Here is a 16,352-nt window from a genome sequence, read left to right as displayed (position 1 = left end):
GAAGATCACGCTTCTCCACTACATAGCCAGTAATTAAGCTTCCGCCATCATACTCTGGAGCTGTCCACCTCAGCTTCACTGAGTGCCTGGTCACAATCACAGCCTCAGGGCGGCCAGGAGGATAACATGGGTCACGGGCTACATAAACCTCGGAGACTTTGCTGCATTTTCCAATGCCAACAATATTTTCAGCAGAGACTCTGTACTCATACTCAATGCCTTCTTCAAGGGGAGTAGATTTGAACCTGCAGTCTTGGATTAGCATTTTGTTGATCTTGGTCCAAAGAATGCTGTTCTTCTCCTTTCTCTCCATATGGTATCCCAAGATAGCACTGCCTCCATCAGTTGGAGGTTTATGCCACTCAACCACCATATAATCTTTAGAGTACAAAGACACAAATGGTGTTCCTGGCGGTCCAGGCTCCTGGAACGGATACTGTGCAACAACAGGCTCTGAATCAATTGCAAAGCTCTTTCCATATTTATTCTCAGCATAGATTCGGAACTGATATTCACTGCCTGTCTTCAGATTGGCCACTTTAAGAGTGGTTCTGGCCACAGTTGCAGAAACAACCACCCAGTTGGTTGTGGTTGTGTCTCTCTTCTCAACCACATAGTTGGAGATTGGGCAGCCACCTGTATATGTGGGAGGTAACCAGGTAAGAGTCAAACTCTCAGCACTGACATCCTCCAATTTTACAGGGCCTGTTGCTGGGCCTGGTTTGTCCAGGGTGATCACCTCAATAGTTGCATCCTTGGAAGCCATGGCATTGGCAATATTGATGCTGTACATGCCTCCATCATCCCTGGTTGCATCTTTTATGGTGAGAGTGGTGGTACGTGCTGCGTCAGTGACATTGACTCTGGTGGTCTGCTTAAGGGCTGCTCCATCCTTGGTCCAAGTGATGGTAGGCTTTGGGTGACCAGCAATTGGGACCTCTATCTTGAGGTCATACCCCACCTGGACACTGTAGGCGCTCATTTGGGGTCTGACAGCAGGCTCAATCACAAGATCCTTAGCTAAAACAGTCTGACCCAGTTGTCTGGGATCACTTTTGCCCTTGTCATTTACGGCAATCACTCTAAACTGGTACTCCTCTCCCTTGCGTAGGTTTGCTACTACAGTCTCCAGTGACTTTCCACTTGCACACAGAGACCAAGCTTCACTTTCCTTTGATGACATTTCGACTTCGTAGTAGCTGATTCTACTGCCGCCATCATGTTCAGGCTTCTCCCAGGTGAGAGTTACAGTTTTAGAAGTGATGTCAACAACACTGACTTTACCAGGGGGCTGAGGCTTCTCAGATATCTTAACTGGCTCTATCGTTTTAGCAGGGAGACCAACGCCATATTCATTCTCAGCCAGGACTCTGAAGAAGAAGATTCCACCCTCTGGAAGTGGCTCAACTTTCCAAGTCATCTTGTTGCAGGTTGTGATGGTAGAATAGACTTTCCTAGTGCTTTCCCGTTTCTCAACAAGATAATGTTTAATCTTTGAACCACCATCCAGTATTGGAGGCTCCCATGTGAGAGTAACAGAACTCTTGGTAATCTCTTTCACCATGAAGTTAGCTGGTGGACCAGGTGAGTCCAGGACTCTGACACTGATGAACACTGACTTCACTCCACTGGCATTTTCTGCAGTCAGTGTATACTTGCCAGTATCAAATCTGTCGACATTCTCAATGACAAGTGAAGCATAGTTGCCTGTATTATCAATCATGGCAGTCTCCTTAATCTCGCCCTCAGCCTTGCCCCATTTTACCTCAGGAGCTGGACGACCTCTCACAGGAACGAACAGCCTGAGAGTGCAGGCTGCTCTTATGTTGATCATCTTCCTCATATCAGCATCAAGGTCCAGATCAGGAGCCTCAAGCTTCTCCTCCAGGAGAATTTTCCCTGGAACGTCAGCATGCTCCCCAACTCCAACTTTGTTGATAGCACACACTCTGAATGTGTATTCATGCTTCTCCAGAAGCTTTTTAACTGTGAACTTAGTTTCTGTGATTCCAGTTGGAGGAGTGCACATAACCCACTCATCGGATATTTGATTGCGGGCCTCAACAATGTATGCCTGAATCTCGCAGCCACCATCATAGATAGGTTTACCCCATGTCAGGGAGACCGTGGACCTGGATGTATCCACCAGCTTTGGGTTGTTTGGTGGGCCTGCTTTGAAGATTGGATCCAATGCTTTGTAATACACTGTTGGCTCACTAGGTGTGCCAACACCTCCAGCATTTTCAGCAGAAACCCTGAATTCATAGCTGTGGTTTTCAAGCAACCCTGCGACTCTAAAGCGGAGCTCACTAACTGTACGCTTGTTGCATCTGGTCCATCTCACACCATCCTTGTCACGTTTCTCGACAACGTATCCCTGGATAGAGTTGCCACCATCACTAGTTGGTCTCTCCCACGTCACCACCATGGAGTCTTTGGTGATTGTGGAGACTTCTACCTCTGTTGGTGCGTTGGGAGTGACAAATGGATTTTTGGCAATCATGGCTTCAGATTCCAGAGGCTCACCGACTCCATATTTGTTGACTGGAATTACTCTAAAGATGTATTCGTTACCAGGAAGTAGTTTTGTGATTTTCAGGCTCAGTGTCTGAACTTTTTGTTCAACTACTGTCCAAACCAGTCTGCTGGTTTCCCTCCTCTCAACAATGTAATGGGAGACATCGCTTCCTCCATCTTGGAGGGGAGATTTCCAGGCAATGGTGCATTTCTCATTGGTGACCCCAAAGATGGAGATAGGGCCATCAGGTGGACCTGGTCTGTCCAGGACCTTGACATTGATGTTTACTGATTTCTCTCCTCCAACATTCTTTACCAACAAGGTGTATGGACCTCCATCAACACGGATTGCTTCTTTCACAATTATGCGAGCTGTAAAGTCTGTGTTCTTGAGCTCCAGGCGTGCTGCTTCAGCAATCTTTTTACCATCCTTTAGCCACGTCACTGTGGGCACAGGCTTGCCATAGACACCAGCCTCAAGACTGAATGTCTCACCAGCGTTTACAACCACAGCCTGGGAGTATTTAGATTCTAAGTCGATCTTGGGTGGATCAACCTCATCCCTGGCAGTAATTTCCCCTGTAGTATCAGAGGGCTTGCTGAAGACACCTGCTGAATTTCTGGCGATGACACGGAAGTCATAAACCTGATCTTCAGTAAGTCCTGTGACAACAAATTCTGTCTCAATGACATTGGCGAAACTGGCCTTCATCCAGCGGCCAGATCCTTCCTTCTTCTCCACCACATAGCCTGTGATCTTGATGCCACCATCATACTGAGGTTTGGTCCATCTGAGTGTCACTTGGCTTCTTGTCACAATTACAGCCTCTGGTTTTCCTGGTCTGTCACAAGGATCTCTTGCCACTTGCATTTCACTCAGTTTGCTGGCTTTGCTGAGGCCAACAATGTTCTCGGCATAGATTCTGAATTCATACTCAATACCTTCCTCAAGACCAACAGCCTTGTATCTGGCGTCTGGAATTAGTTGTTTGTTCTGTTTCACCCACATTAAACTGTTTCTCTCTTTGAGTTCCAAGTGGTAGCCCAGAATTTTGCTTCCACCATCAGTGCTGGGTTTTTCCCATACAACAACCATGCTCTCCTTGGTGGCTGATTGGATCACAATAGAACGTGGTTGGCTTGGCACTTCAAATGGATACTGAGCAACAATTGTCTCTGAGAGCAGGACTGAAGACTTGCCATATCTGTTCTCTGCGGCAATCCTGAACTGATACTCAATACCAGTCTTCAGACGGGCTGCCTTGATAGTGGTTCTGGCCACAGTTGCTGACACAATCTGCCAGTTTGTTGTAGATGTATCTCTCTTCTCAACAATGTAATTGTTGATGGCGCAACCACCGTCATACTCTGGTGGATTCCAGGACAGAACCACGCTGTCAGCAGTGACTTCATCCAGCTTAATTGGGCCAGTTGGTGGAACAGGCTTATCTAGAACAACTACACGGATGTCTGTGGATGCCTCTCCAACTGCGTTGATCAGTTTGATAGTGTACGTGCCCACATCATCTCTGCATGCCTCCTTGATAACCAGGTGAAGGTTTTTGTCTGATGCTTCAGCATTAACTCTTGTTGTCTCCTTAAGAGCAATACCATCTTTGAGCCAAGTTGCTGTAGCCTTGGGACAGGCAGCATATGGTACATCTATCTTCAGATCATCTCCTGCTAGCACACTGTATGTGGTGAAAACCAGTTTGAAGGTTGGTGTGATAACTAAGTCGTTAGCCACCACAGGCATGCTAAGAGGACGTGGGTCACTGACTCCCTTTTCATTGGTGGCTGAGATACGGAACATATACTCCTCTCCCCGTGTGAGGCCAGTTACAACAGCCGAATTGGTCTTTACCACCATGACCTGGGTCCACTTCTCACTGCCTTTACCCTGCATCTCAACAATATAGCCTGAGATTCTGCTGCCACCATCGTGGTCAGGTTTTTCCCAAGATAGTGATACGCTGGAGCTGGTAACTTCAAGGAGGGTAACTTTGCCTGGTGGTAGAGGCTTCTCTGACACTTTAAGTGGTTCAACAGTCTCCACTGGGAGGCCAACGCCGTATTCGTTCTCAGCTAGGATTCTGAAGAAGTACATCTTTCCTTCTTCAAGGTCTCCTATTTTCCAACTAGACTTATGACAGCTAGCACAGACTGTGGAGTAGGCCTTTCTGTTTGACTCGCGCTTCTCCACAATGTAGTTGCGAACTCTGGAGCCACCATCAATGAGTGGTGCATCCCAAACGAGGGAAACTGAATCTCTAGTGATCTCTTTGATGATCAGATTTTGAGGGGCTCCAGGAGTGTCTAGCACCCTGACATTAACATAGGCTGTTTTGCTTCCTGAGGCATTCTCTACAGTTACCAGGTATTTACCTGCATCAAACCTGTCAACATTTTCTACCTGAAGAGTGGTGAATGATGGGGTGATTTCAATGATAGCTTTGTCCAGGGTTTCTCCATGCTCCCTTGACCATTTAACTTCTGGCACAGGTCTGCCCTTAATAGGAACAAAGAGTCTGAGTGTGCTACAGGCTCTGATGGCAACAACCTTACGCAGGTCTGCTCCTAGTTCAATCTCTGGAGGAAGCAGTCTGTCTTCAGCCTTGGGGGTTCCAGGAACAGCAGCGGGCTCTCCAACTCCCTCACAATTAGTGGCACAGATGTTTATTTTGTATTCTTGGTTTTCCTTCAAGTTGGTAATAGTGAAGGAAGTGGCTGTCCAGCCCTTCTTCGGAGTGTGTATTGTCCACTCATCTTCCTCAGGTAGGCAGGTCTCCACAATGTAACCAGTGATTTCAGAACCCCCATCATAGACAGGCTTGTTCCAGGCAAGGGTGATGGATGATTTGGTTGTGTCGAGCACTCTGGGGTTCCCTGGTGGTCCAGGCTGGAAGATAGTGTCTTCGGCTTTGTAAAATGGACTGGAGGGACTAGGCTGACTTAAACCAGCATTATTTTCTGCAAAAATTCTGAATTCATATTCATGTCCTGGTGTGAGGCCAGAGGCCTTGAATCGCAGGTCACTGACAGTCCTCTTGTTGCATTTCACCCAGCGCAGGCCAGTCTTATCCCTTCTCTCAATGATGTAGGTGTTCAATCTGCTGCCTCCATCGTTTTCAGGGCGTTCCCAGCAGACGACCATGGAGTCCCTTGTAATAGTGGTGACTTCAGGCTGCTGTGGGGGGTCACTGGGGACATACGGGTTGGTACAGATGATAGCTTCAGACTCCAGGGGCTCACCCACGCCATATTTGTTAACAGCCATCACTCTGAAGACATATTCATTGCCCTTCAGAAGCTTAGTGACCTTGAACCTGTTTGCCTGAAGTTCTGTTGCCACATTTGTCCATGCCAACCTACTTGTCTCTCGCCTCTGTATGACAAAGTACTCGATCTTGGCACCACCATCATGTGACGGATGCAGCCAGTTAAGGACACATTTCTCAGCGGTGACATCAGTAATAGTGAGGGAGTCTGGTGGTCCAGGTCTGTCCAGCACCTTGACATTGAAGGTGAATTTAGCAAAGCCTGCAGGATTGCTGGCAGTCAGAATAAAAACACCTCCGTCCTTTCTCAGGGAATCCCTGTTTGTCAGAACTGTGTGGAAATCAGTTGACTTTATCTCCAGCTTGCCTGTATCCAAAAGCTCCTTTCCTTCCTTGGTCCATACCAGAGATGGGAGTGGCCTGCCAGTAACATTGGCCTCCAGCGTGAACAACTCTCCTGCCATCACAATAACAGTGCTACAGTACAATGAGTCAACATCAAGCCTGGGTTCTTCCAGGTCATCCCTACATGTGATTGCCTCTGATGATTGGGATGGAGCACTAACAGCTCCTGCTGAATTTCTGGCAAACACACGGAACTCATAAGTAGCGTCTTCAATCAGACCACTGACAGTGTAGATGGTTTCTAGGATGTTGTTGAAGTTGGCTTTGAGCCAGCGTCCGTTGGGCATCTCTCTCCTCTCTACTGTGTATCCAGTGATAGAGAATCCACCATCTCCTTCCGGCCTGGTCCATGACACAGTCACCTCATGTCTGGTGACATTCAGTGCCACAGGCCTGCCTGGTGGGTCGACTGGGTCCAAAGCATACACGGCCTCACAGGGTTTGCTAGGTTTGCTGAGACCAGCCATGTTTTCCGCAGTAACACGATGTTCATATGCAATTCCATCAACAAGGCCGGTCGATTTGAAGATATTTCCGACAACTGGACCTTTGCTAATCCTCTGCCACAGAATGCTGTTTTTCTCTTTTCTGTCGACATGATAGCCAATGATGACACTGCCTCCATCAGAGGAAGGCTCATTCCAGCTCAGAGTCATAGCAACCTTGTTGAAAGATGTGACCACAGGAGTGCCTGGCTGGCCTGGCACTTCAAACGGATACGCAGCCACCACTTGCTCAGAGACAATGCATGGTCCAATGCCATATCTGTTCTGGGCCTTGACCCGGAACTGATATGTGGTTCCAGTGTTGAGTTTGGCTGCCTTGAATGTGGTGCGGATCACTGTAGCTGCCAACTCCATCCAGGAAGTACCAGTAGTGTCCCTCATCTCAACAATATAGTTGTTGATAGGAACACCTCCGTCATTCTCTGGTGCCTCCCAGGACATGAGAACATAATCACATGAGACCTCCTCCAGCTTGATAGGTCCAGTGGGAGGACCAGGAATGTCGTGGACCAGGACTGTGATTGTCTCAGTCACTGTACCCAGCATATTCTTTCCAGTCACGGAATACTGGCCTCCATCGCTCCTCTTGATCTCACCGATGTTGAGGATAGTTAATGTTGGTGTAGTTTCAACGTTGATTCTTTGTGTCTCTTTGAGCGCTATTTCTCCCTTCTTCCAGGAAACCACAGGTCTGGGTTTGCCAAGAACAGGAATCTCCACCTTGAGGCGGTCCCTTGCCTTGGCAATGACCGTCTTCTGGTAGACTCCACGCAGGTCAAAGGAAGGAGCAGAAGTCTGCTCTTTGATAATGGCAGGCCTGCTCTCACGCGGGTCGCTTCTGCCTGATGCGTTGACGGCCATAATGCGGAATGTATATTCTGCACCCTCAACCAGATCTGTGACGGTGCAATCCAGAGCCTTGATGGCGGCTGCATGGACCCACTCCCCATCTTTCTTCTGGGATTCAATAACGTATCCAGTGATCAAGCTGCCACCATCATGCAGGGGCCTGGTCCATGACAGGCTGGCGCTGTCAGCTGTCACATCAGTGACGTACAAGTTTTCTGGTGCAGAGGGAGCCTGGGACACCCTGATTGGCTCAGGGGATTCAGCGGGCTCACCTACGCCCAGGTCATTCTCAGCAGAGATACGGAAGTAGTAGTAAGCTCCCTCCTCAAGGTCTGTAAACTTGAAGGAACACTTCTGCCATGTAGTGCTCAGCACTGTGTAGGCCTTCTTGGTGGCCGCTCTCTTTTCAATAACATATCTATGGATCTTAGAACCACCATCAATAATAGGGATTTCCCACTGGAGGGTGATGCTGTTCTTAGTGATCTCTCTAGGCTTGACGTTAACTGGTGGCCCTGGTGTGTCCAAAACCTTTACATTAACAAAGCCTGTCTTCTTTCCGGCAACATTCTCAAGGCTAAGGTTATACTTTCCAGCATCGTATCTGGTGCAGTCAGGAACAACCAGGAGGGTGTAGGACTCTGTGGTGTCGATGTGTGCACGTTGTTTCAGGTTGCTATCTTCTTTGCTCCAGGTAACTTCAGGAACGGGACGACCTCTGATGGGTACAAACAACCGTATTGAAGCACGGCACCTAACCACCAGGGTTCTCCTGCATTCAGCATCCAGCTCAAAGTCTGGCAGCGACTCCTGGTCCACCAGTTCAGTCACCTTCTCAATCTCTGCAGGCTCACCAACTCCCTCTGAGTTTAGAGCGATGATCCTGAAATGGTATTTCCCTCCTTTCTGAAGTTTGCCAATAACGTATTCAGTAACTTTCACTGGATACGGTGTCTCTACCTCCCAGTCGTCGTGACCTTCCTTTTTGTACTCAATAGTATAACCATCTACTTCAAGACCACCATCATAGTGGGGTTTGCCCCAGGCTAAGGTAGCTGTGGTTTTTGTGGTGTCTGTGATTCTGGCATTGGATGGAGGTCCAGGGGGATCTGATCAACAAGAAAAAGCAGGAGTTAAAAAACAGTAAATGTGGGTACTTGATAATGGGACATATCTGCGTATGCAACTTTGAATTGCATTCAGAATTATGTGATGAGTCCAGTTTTACTCACAGACAATGTCTTTGGTCATCACAGGTGCAGATGGCTCACTTGGCTCCCCAAATCCAGCCTTGTTCTCTGCAGTCACTCTAAACTCATACTCTACACCTTCAGTCAGGCCTTGCACCTTAAAGCGCAGGTCAGGGACCGTCCTCTTGGAGGCCCTCACCCATCTCATTCCTCTCCTCTCTTTTCTCTCTACACAATATCCTCTAATGTCACTTCCACCGTCTTGTACTGGTCTCTTCCATGAAATGGTGACAGCATTCCTACTGACATTATCAACCTCAGGGATTGAGGGTGGGCCTGGCGCACCTGGGGACACAAACAAAGAACATGTGTGTCAGGTATGAACTACTCATCCTCTCATTCCATTAAAAAACATCATAGATATATACAAAAAAACATGTAAACTTACAGTAGCTGTCAATCATTTTTACTGGACCAGATTGGCTGGAGTCTCCAGTGCCAATCTGGTTTACGGCACACACTCTAAAGATGTACTCGTTGCCCTTGATCAGTTTGGCTGCCACATATCTGCAGTCCATGATGTTTTCTGCGAGCTTGGTCCACTGCAAACGGCTGGTCTCTCTCTTCTCTAGGGTGTAAGACTTGATGGAGAAGCCTCCATCCTCGTCTGGTGGCAGCCAGGTCAGAGTGCACTTCTCAGCGGAAATGTTACTGGCTTCAATGGGGCCTGGAGGTCCGGGCACGTCGAGGACCTTCACCTTCACGTGTTCTTCCTTAATGCCGAATGGGTTGCTGGCGGTGATGGTGTACTCTCCGGTGTTCTTCCGGCTGGCGTACTTGATAGACAGAATGGAGGAAATGGGGGTGGTGGTGATGGAGACAACCTCAGAGCTCTTAAACTCACGGCCTCCCTTTGACCACGCAGAAGTGGGGAGAGGTTTGCCCAAAATCTTGGAGGCTCTGATCACGATGGTGTCCCCTGCCTTTACTGAAACGCCGTCCTTCATGTCCGGGTCAATAGTGATGGTTGGGGGCTCTGTGGAGGGAGGAAGTTTGCATTAAAATTTAAGAAATTGCACGAGTTTTGACCAAAACTAAGTTTACTGCTCAGCTTACCGTACTCATCCCTGCAAGCCACAAGCTCAGTGGTCTCTGAAGGAGCACTTATAGCTCCAGCAGAATTCTTGGCCTTGACCAAGAACTGATACTGAGCTCCCTCCGTCAGGTCGGTGACGGTGAATGCACAGCCCTGGATGTTGACGTGATTGGCCTTCAACCAGGCCTTGCCGCCAGCCTCCAACTTTTCCAGCATGTAGCCGGTCAACTTGTGGCCACCATCATATTTAGGAGGGGTCCACATGAGAGTGACCATGTTCCTGGTGATGCTGATCACTTCAGGTTTGCCAGGAGGATCTGACAGGAGATAAAGTAAAGGTGTTGAATAGGGATTCAAATTCCAAGACTGTGGGCTTCCCTTGAGACAAATCTTGGAAAAAGGCGCCATTTCATCGCTAAATTGCAGTTTACAGAGCCTAACACTGCTTTTGGACAAAACTTCAGATGACACTTACACACATAAAAGCTGCTAAACTCACCAATAGGATCAAGGGCAACCACACCCTCGGTGGGCCTGCTTGGCCTGCCGAGGCCGGCTATGTTCATTGCCATCACTCTGAACTCGTACTCCAGGCCTTCTATCAGGCCGGTGACTCTACACTCTCTCAGTCTCAGAGGAGTCTTCGTTGCTCGCTTCCACATCAGGCTGTTCCTCTCCTTAAACTCCACGTGGAACCCTGCAGAGAACCCACAAGCTCTGGTCAGGATAATTGCTATTAAACTGATTTCCATCACAATAGTCTGTTATGTTTTATGTTAAGGCAATAAAGGGATCAGGGTTTCTAAAATTTAGAGACAGTAGAGGCAAAGTTTTACCAGTAATCGGGGAGCCACCATTTTCCTTTGGATCCGTCCAGGTCAACATGGCCGACTCATGGCGATGGCTGCAATTATGGGAGGAGCAGGAGCCTCTGGCACATCTGGAGGGAGCAGAAAAAGAAAGGGAGGTGGAAGAATTAGGAAATGAAGTGAGCAATAAAACACAAAGAGTCCTTAAAGTCTTGTGCCAGGTTACATTCTTCACATGTCGCCTCAAAACTTTGTTCCTTAAGGGAAGACGCTAAAATTGACCCAAAGAGCGTGGTACTCACTGAAGGGATGCTGTGCGATGACGGGCTCGGACCTCAGATACTCGCCCACCCCGTACTTGTTCTCTGCGAACACTCTGAAGATGTATTCCATACCGTCTTGCAGCCGGATCACCCTCATGCTCGTCTTTTGGATGGCCGATGCCACTGTGGCCCACTTGTTGTCTGTGGTCCTTCTCTTCTCCACAATGTAGTTGGATACCTCGGCGCCACCATCATCTATGGGCGGGCCCCACTCCAGCGTGATGCCGTCGGCCGTGATCTCATCGAACTTGATGGGTCCGGTGCAGATGCCGGGCTTGCCCACCACCTTCACGGTGAACTTGCACTCCTTGGAGCCGGCGCTGTTGCGGACGTGAATGTTGTAGGTCTCGGCATCTCCTCTCTGGCAGTCTCTGATCAGCAGTGTGGTGACGCCCGTAGACGACTCCACGCACATCCTGCCGGTGTCGCCAATCCCTGTGTCGCCCTTCTTCCAGGTGGTGGTGGGGATGGGGGTGCCGATGAGCGGGATGTTGATACGGGTGGTGCTGCCCTCCTTCACCACGCAGCAGCCGTCATGCAGGGCACTCAGGTTGCAGTCAGGCAGCACTGCGGTACAGAGAGTAAACATTAGACTAACCGGAAAATATCTATTTGCAATTGTAATATACGATGTATTAATCATTGTGCATCATCATCTTCACACACTGCCCGGCCAAAAAAAGACCCCCCTCTAGTATCCGTTGGACCGCCTTCAGCTTCACGGCACGCATTCTCTGTGGCATCGTTTCCCCGAGCTTCTGCAACGTCTCAACATTTATTTCTGTCATTATTTTGATCTTGTGTTGATGACGGGAGATTCAGACCACTGATCAAAGTCTTCTCCAGCACATCCCAAAGACTCTCAATGGGGTTCAGGTCTGGACTCTGGGGGGGCCGATCCATGTGTGAAATGATGTCTCATGCTCCCTGAACCACTCTCTCACAGTCTGAGCCTGATGGATCCTGGCATTGTCCTCTTGGAACATGCCCGCTCCATCAGGGAAGAAGAGATCCACTGATGGAATAACCTGTCCTTCAGGATATTCAGAGTCAGCTGACCTCATTCTTTGGGTTGCTGAACCTAGGCCAGACCAACTGCAGCAGCCCCAGGTCATAGTAATGCCCCTACAGGCTGGTACAGTAGGCACTAGACATAATGGGGGCATCACTTCAGCTGCCTCTCTTCTTACCCAGATCGCCCATCACTCTGGTACAGGGTCTGGACTCATCAGACCACACCTTCTTCCATTGCTTCCAATCTTTACGCTCCCTACCAAACTGAAGCCGATTAGCTTCACTGAGAAGTGGGTTTCTTACGGCTACCCAGCTGTTTAGTCCCAATCCCTTGAGTTCCCTCCGCATTGTGCGTGTGGAAATGCTCTCTCTGTCACTACTGAACATAGCCGTGAGTTCTACTGTTGTTTTTCTACCATTTGATTTCACCAAACGTTCTCTCTTTTTCTGACCTCACTCCTCCCTGGAGGAGGATGTCCCCCACTGTCCTTCCAGTCTTTAATAATGCGGGGGACGGTTCTTAACCCCATTTAGTATTTCAGCAATCTCCTTAGATGTTAGCTCTGCTTGATGCCAGTAATTTGACCCTTCTGAAACAGATCAACATCTTATCCACGACCACAGGACATGTCTTTCGCCATGACTGTTTAACAGATGAGAAGCTCCTCTCTGCATCAGTTAGGGTTATAACTTGCTGCCAGCTGAAACATAATCACCCATGCAGTAATTATCCAATGGGGGGCTCTGCTTAGTTAAATCCAGGTGGGGATCTTTTTTTTGGGCCGGGCAGTGTATTTTAAAAGTGATCATGGTTTGATTTTCAAGGATCTGAACCCAACAAGGATTTCATGAAATATCTGCATATATTTGAACATTTACCAAACATTATGCTTACTAATCCATATTGTGGTTTTAATGACCTGTTCAAACTGAAATGCTTCACTTGTAGTCCTAAACATATGTGGGTATCATGAACATTTGTTCTCTAGTGTCACATTACGTTTCCTCCCATGTTCCCCGTCTTATTACACTTTAAAGGAAAACGGTGTTTCATACCAAACTGGTCCTTGGCGATGACGGCGAGCTCGCACGGCGGTCCCTCCCCGGACTGGTTGAGGGCCTTGACCCTGAACAGGTACTCGGTGCCCTCGGTGAGTCCCCCCATGGTGTGGGAGGTGTTCTTGCCCTTCAGGATCTCCCTCCACTTGTCCTGGCCCTCGCCCAGCTCCAGGATGTAGGCCGTGACAAAGCTGCCGCCGTCGACCAGTGGCTTCTTCCAGGCCAGCTCGATGATGTCCTTTGAGGTCTTCGTGGTCTTGAATTCTGCCACAGGGCCCGGTTGCTCTGCAGGGAGGGGGGGTGGAGGAGTTCAGACTCACATGAGGTTTGTGGTAAATACAGACTCTTTCAACAGATTAAGACATGAAATATAAAAGATAACAGCCGGAATAGTTTCTTTACTGAAGCAAATATAAAATGATGACCACATTAAAGGGTGATCACATTAAAGGGTGATCACATTAAAGGTTGATCACATTAAAGGTTGATCACATTAAAGGTTGATCACATTAAAGGTTGATCACATTAAAGGTTGATCACATTAAAGGGTGATCACATTAAAGGTTGATCACATTAAAGGGTGATCACATTAAAGGTTGCATTAAAGGTTGATCACATTAAAGGTTGATCACATTAAAGGTTGATCACATTAAAGTTGATCACATTAAAGTTGATCACATTAAAGTTGATCACATTAAAGGTTGATCACATTAAAGGTTGATCACATTAAAGGTTGATCACATTAAAGGTTGATCACATTAAAGGTTGATCACATTAAAGGGTGATCACATTAAAGGTTGCATTAAAGGTTGATCACATTAAAGGTTACATTAAAGGTTGATCACATTAAAGGGTGATCACATTAAAGGTTGCATTAAAGGTTGATCACATTAAAGGTTGATCACATTAAAGGTTGATCACATTAAAGTTGATCACATTAAAGTTGATCACATTAAAGTTGATCACATTAAAGGTTGATCACATTAAAGGTTGATCACATTAAAGGTTGATCACATTAAAGTTGATCACATTAAAGGTTGATCACATTAAAGGTTGATCACATTAAAGGTTGATCACATTAAAGGTTGATCACATTAAAGGTTGATCACATTAAAGGTTGATCACATTAAAGGTTGATCACATTAAAGGTTGATCACATTAAAGGTTGATCACATTAAAGGTTGATCACATTAAAGGTTGATCACATTAAAGTTGATCACATTAAAGTTGATCACATTTAAGGTTGATCACATTAAAGGTTGATCACATTAAAGGTTGATCACATTAAAGGTTGATCAAAGTAAAAGAGGGTTTCATTTCTTCACTGTAAATACTTGACTGTTACCTGAGGCCCGGACGCTGCCGGCGGTCTCGCAGCCCTCCCCGATGCCGTACGCGTTCTCGGCCAGCACTCTGAAGCAGTAAGCCTGCCCCCCCTCCAGGCCGGTCACCCGGTAGGAGATTTTGTGGCAGGTGGGGGCCACGCAGGTCCAGGCCTTCCTGTCGGCCAGACGCTTCTCTACCACGTAGCTCTTCACCGGGCTACCGCCGTCCAGCAGGGGGGCGTCCCAGGTGATGGAGGCGTGGGTCTTCGAGGTGTCCTTCACTGTCAGGTTCAGGGGGGGGCCGGGGGAATCTGAGAGGGACGGGGTTATAAAAACAATAAGGTTCCAGATGCGTATAATAGAGGGGGACTCACTTGACTTTATGCACATTTTAAAGGACTGTATAAAAAACAGTGATGGAAATGATAATCATTTGAATAATGGGAAACCAAACTTCAGGGAGCAGAATGAGTATCATGATTCTGATGAACGCTTAGGGTTATTGTTATTCATTATTGATATCTATCGGTGCTGATAACTATCCGCACACAGTCAGCAGATTTATAACACATTGAAATGTCAATGATAGATAAGAAGCATGTTTAAAATGCATTCCAAGGAAGTTACGCATTTAAATCTGACCCAGAATAATATATATATGCATTTCAAGTATGTTAGTAATGCAGTATAAGTATTACACAGGAAGGAAGTTTATAATACCTTTACAAAATGATTCTGACCCATTAAGTATTTCTATGGAGCTAGTTCAAAATGCATTCTAAGGTTCATTACATAATAAGTGTCCCGATACACGTTGAAGCTTCATTATAAGCCGTTTCAGGGGCTTGTGTTCTTGATGTATTACAGCGATGAGCTTCATGAAGCTACCACACTTTATATTAAGTTTAATTTTAACCCGGTCCTACCATCAGACCCCCCCCCCCCCTCGATGTGTGTTTCCTCACCCAGCACTTTGACCACGATGGTGTAGCTCTTGGAGCCGCTGCTGTTCTCCAGAGTCAGGACGTACTTCCCTGCATCGTATCGGTTCATGTCCTCGATCATCAGCAGCGTGTCCCACTCTGACGTCTTGATCAGAACCTGCCGGTCCTTCAGGTTGGCGTCCACCTTCGACCACGTCACCTTGGGCGCCGGCCGGCCCTTCAGAGGGACGTACAGCCTCATGGTGACCCTCGCCCTCAGGATCAGAGCCTTCCTCATGTCAGCGTCCAGCTCCGCCTCAGGGGCGACTGCAGGGGGAGGGGGGAAGGGGGTATTAATGCAAGGTTCAAAGGCTACAGCTCACGGTGAAGACAAAGCACCTTTAAACAATTTGTAAAAACTACCTTTCACTCTCTTTACATCCTTCATACATAATAATAATAATAATGGATTAAAACATATCCAGAAACATAGTAATGCCGCACTCAGGATGTCTTTGGGCTTGTGGTTCCCGGGGACCTCGCTGGGCTCGCTGAGGCCAATCTTGTTGACCGCCAGGACCCTGAACTGGTACTCGGTGTCGTCCATCAGGCCGGTCACCAGGAAGCGCGTCTCCTGCAGCTTCTTGGGGATGTTGCACTTGTTCCAGTGTTCTCCGTCCACCCGCCTACACTCCACCAGGTAGCCGTTGATTTCGCAGCCGCCGTCGTATGCCGGCTTGGTCCAGCTCAGGCTGATCGAGGTGCGGGTCGAGTCCACCACCTTGGGGAAGGCAGGGGGACCAGGGGGGTCTGCAGGAATAAAAAGTGAATTGATAGAGATTAAAGAATATATCATTTCAAAATCTCTCCCTGGGACATTTCCTTCAATATCACATGTCCCAGCCTGTGACTACATCAACGTATAAATAGATTTCAATCATTTCATTAATATTATAAACAATATGAAAACCAGTAGATATTTAATGGGTTCAAAATCCTGAAAGTTTCATTTTGACAGTTTAGATTAGGAAAAATGTATCGAACATGTGGTGACCAAT

The 16,352-nt window shown here is 47.6% G+C and overlaps 1 protein-coding gene across 1 annotated transcript in view; it reads right to left on the bottom strand.

Moving 5' to 3' along the window:
* LOC134867399 (titin-like) overlaps window positions 1-16,352 on the bottom strand; it is a 196,592-nt gene that overhangs the window by 37,467 nt on the left and 142,773 nt on the right. Inside the window, 12 exon segments of the mRNA XM_063887937.1 lie at window positions 1-8,664; window positions 8,788-9,090; window positions 9,194-9,781; window positions 9,862-10,158; window positions 10,341-10,538; window positions 10,678-10,749; window positions 10,752-10,781; window positions 10,953-11,540; window positions 13,044-13,331; window positions 14,392-14,682; window positions 15,337-15,621; window positions 15,799-16,104. Coding sequence (XP_063744007.1) covers window positions 1-8,664; window positions 8,788-9,090; window positions 9,194-9,781; window positions 9,862-10,158; window positions 10,341-10,538; window positions 10,678-10,749; window positions 10,752-10,781; window positions 10,953-11,540; window positions 13,044-13,331; window positions 14,392-14,682; window positions 15,337-15,621; window positions 15,799-16,104 — 11,910 coding nt within the window.

The sequence above is a fragment of the Eleginops maclovinus genome, chromosome 7, assembly GCF_036324505.1.
Source record: "Eleginops maclovinus isolate JMC-PN-2008 ecotype Puerto Natales chromosome 7, JC_Emac_rtc_rv5, whole genome shotgun sequence".
Taxonomy (NCBI): Eukaryota; Metazoa; Chordata; class Actinopteri; order Perciformes; family Eleginopidae; genus Eleginops; species Eleginops maclovinus.
This window is presented reverse-complemented; position numbering and strand designations above follow the sequence as displayed.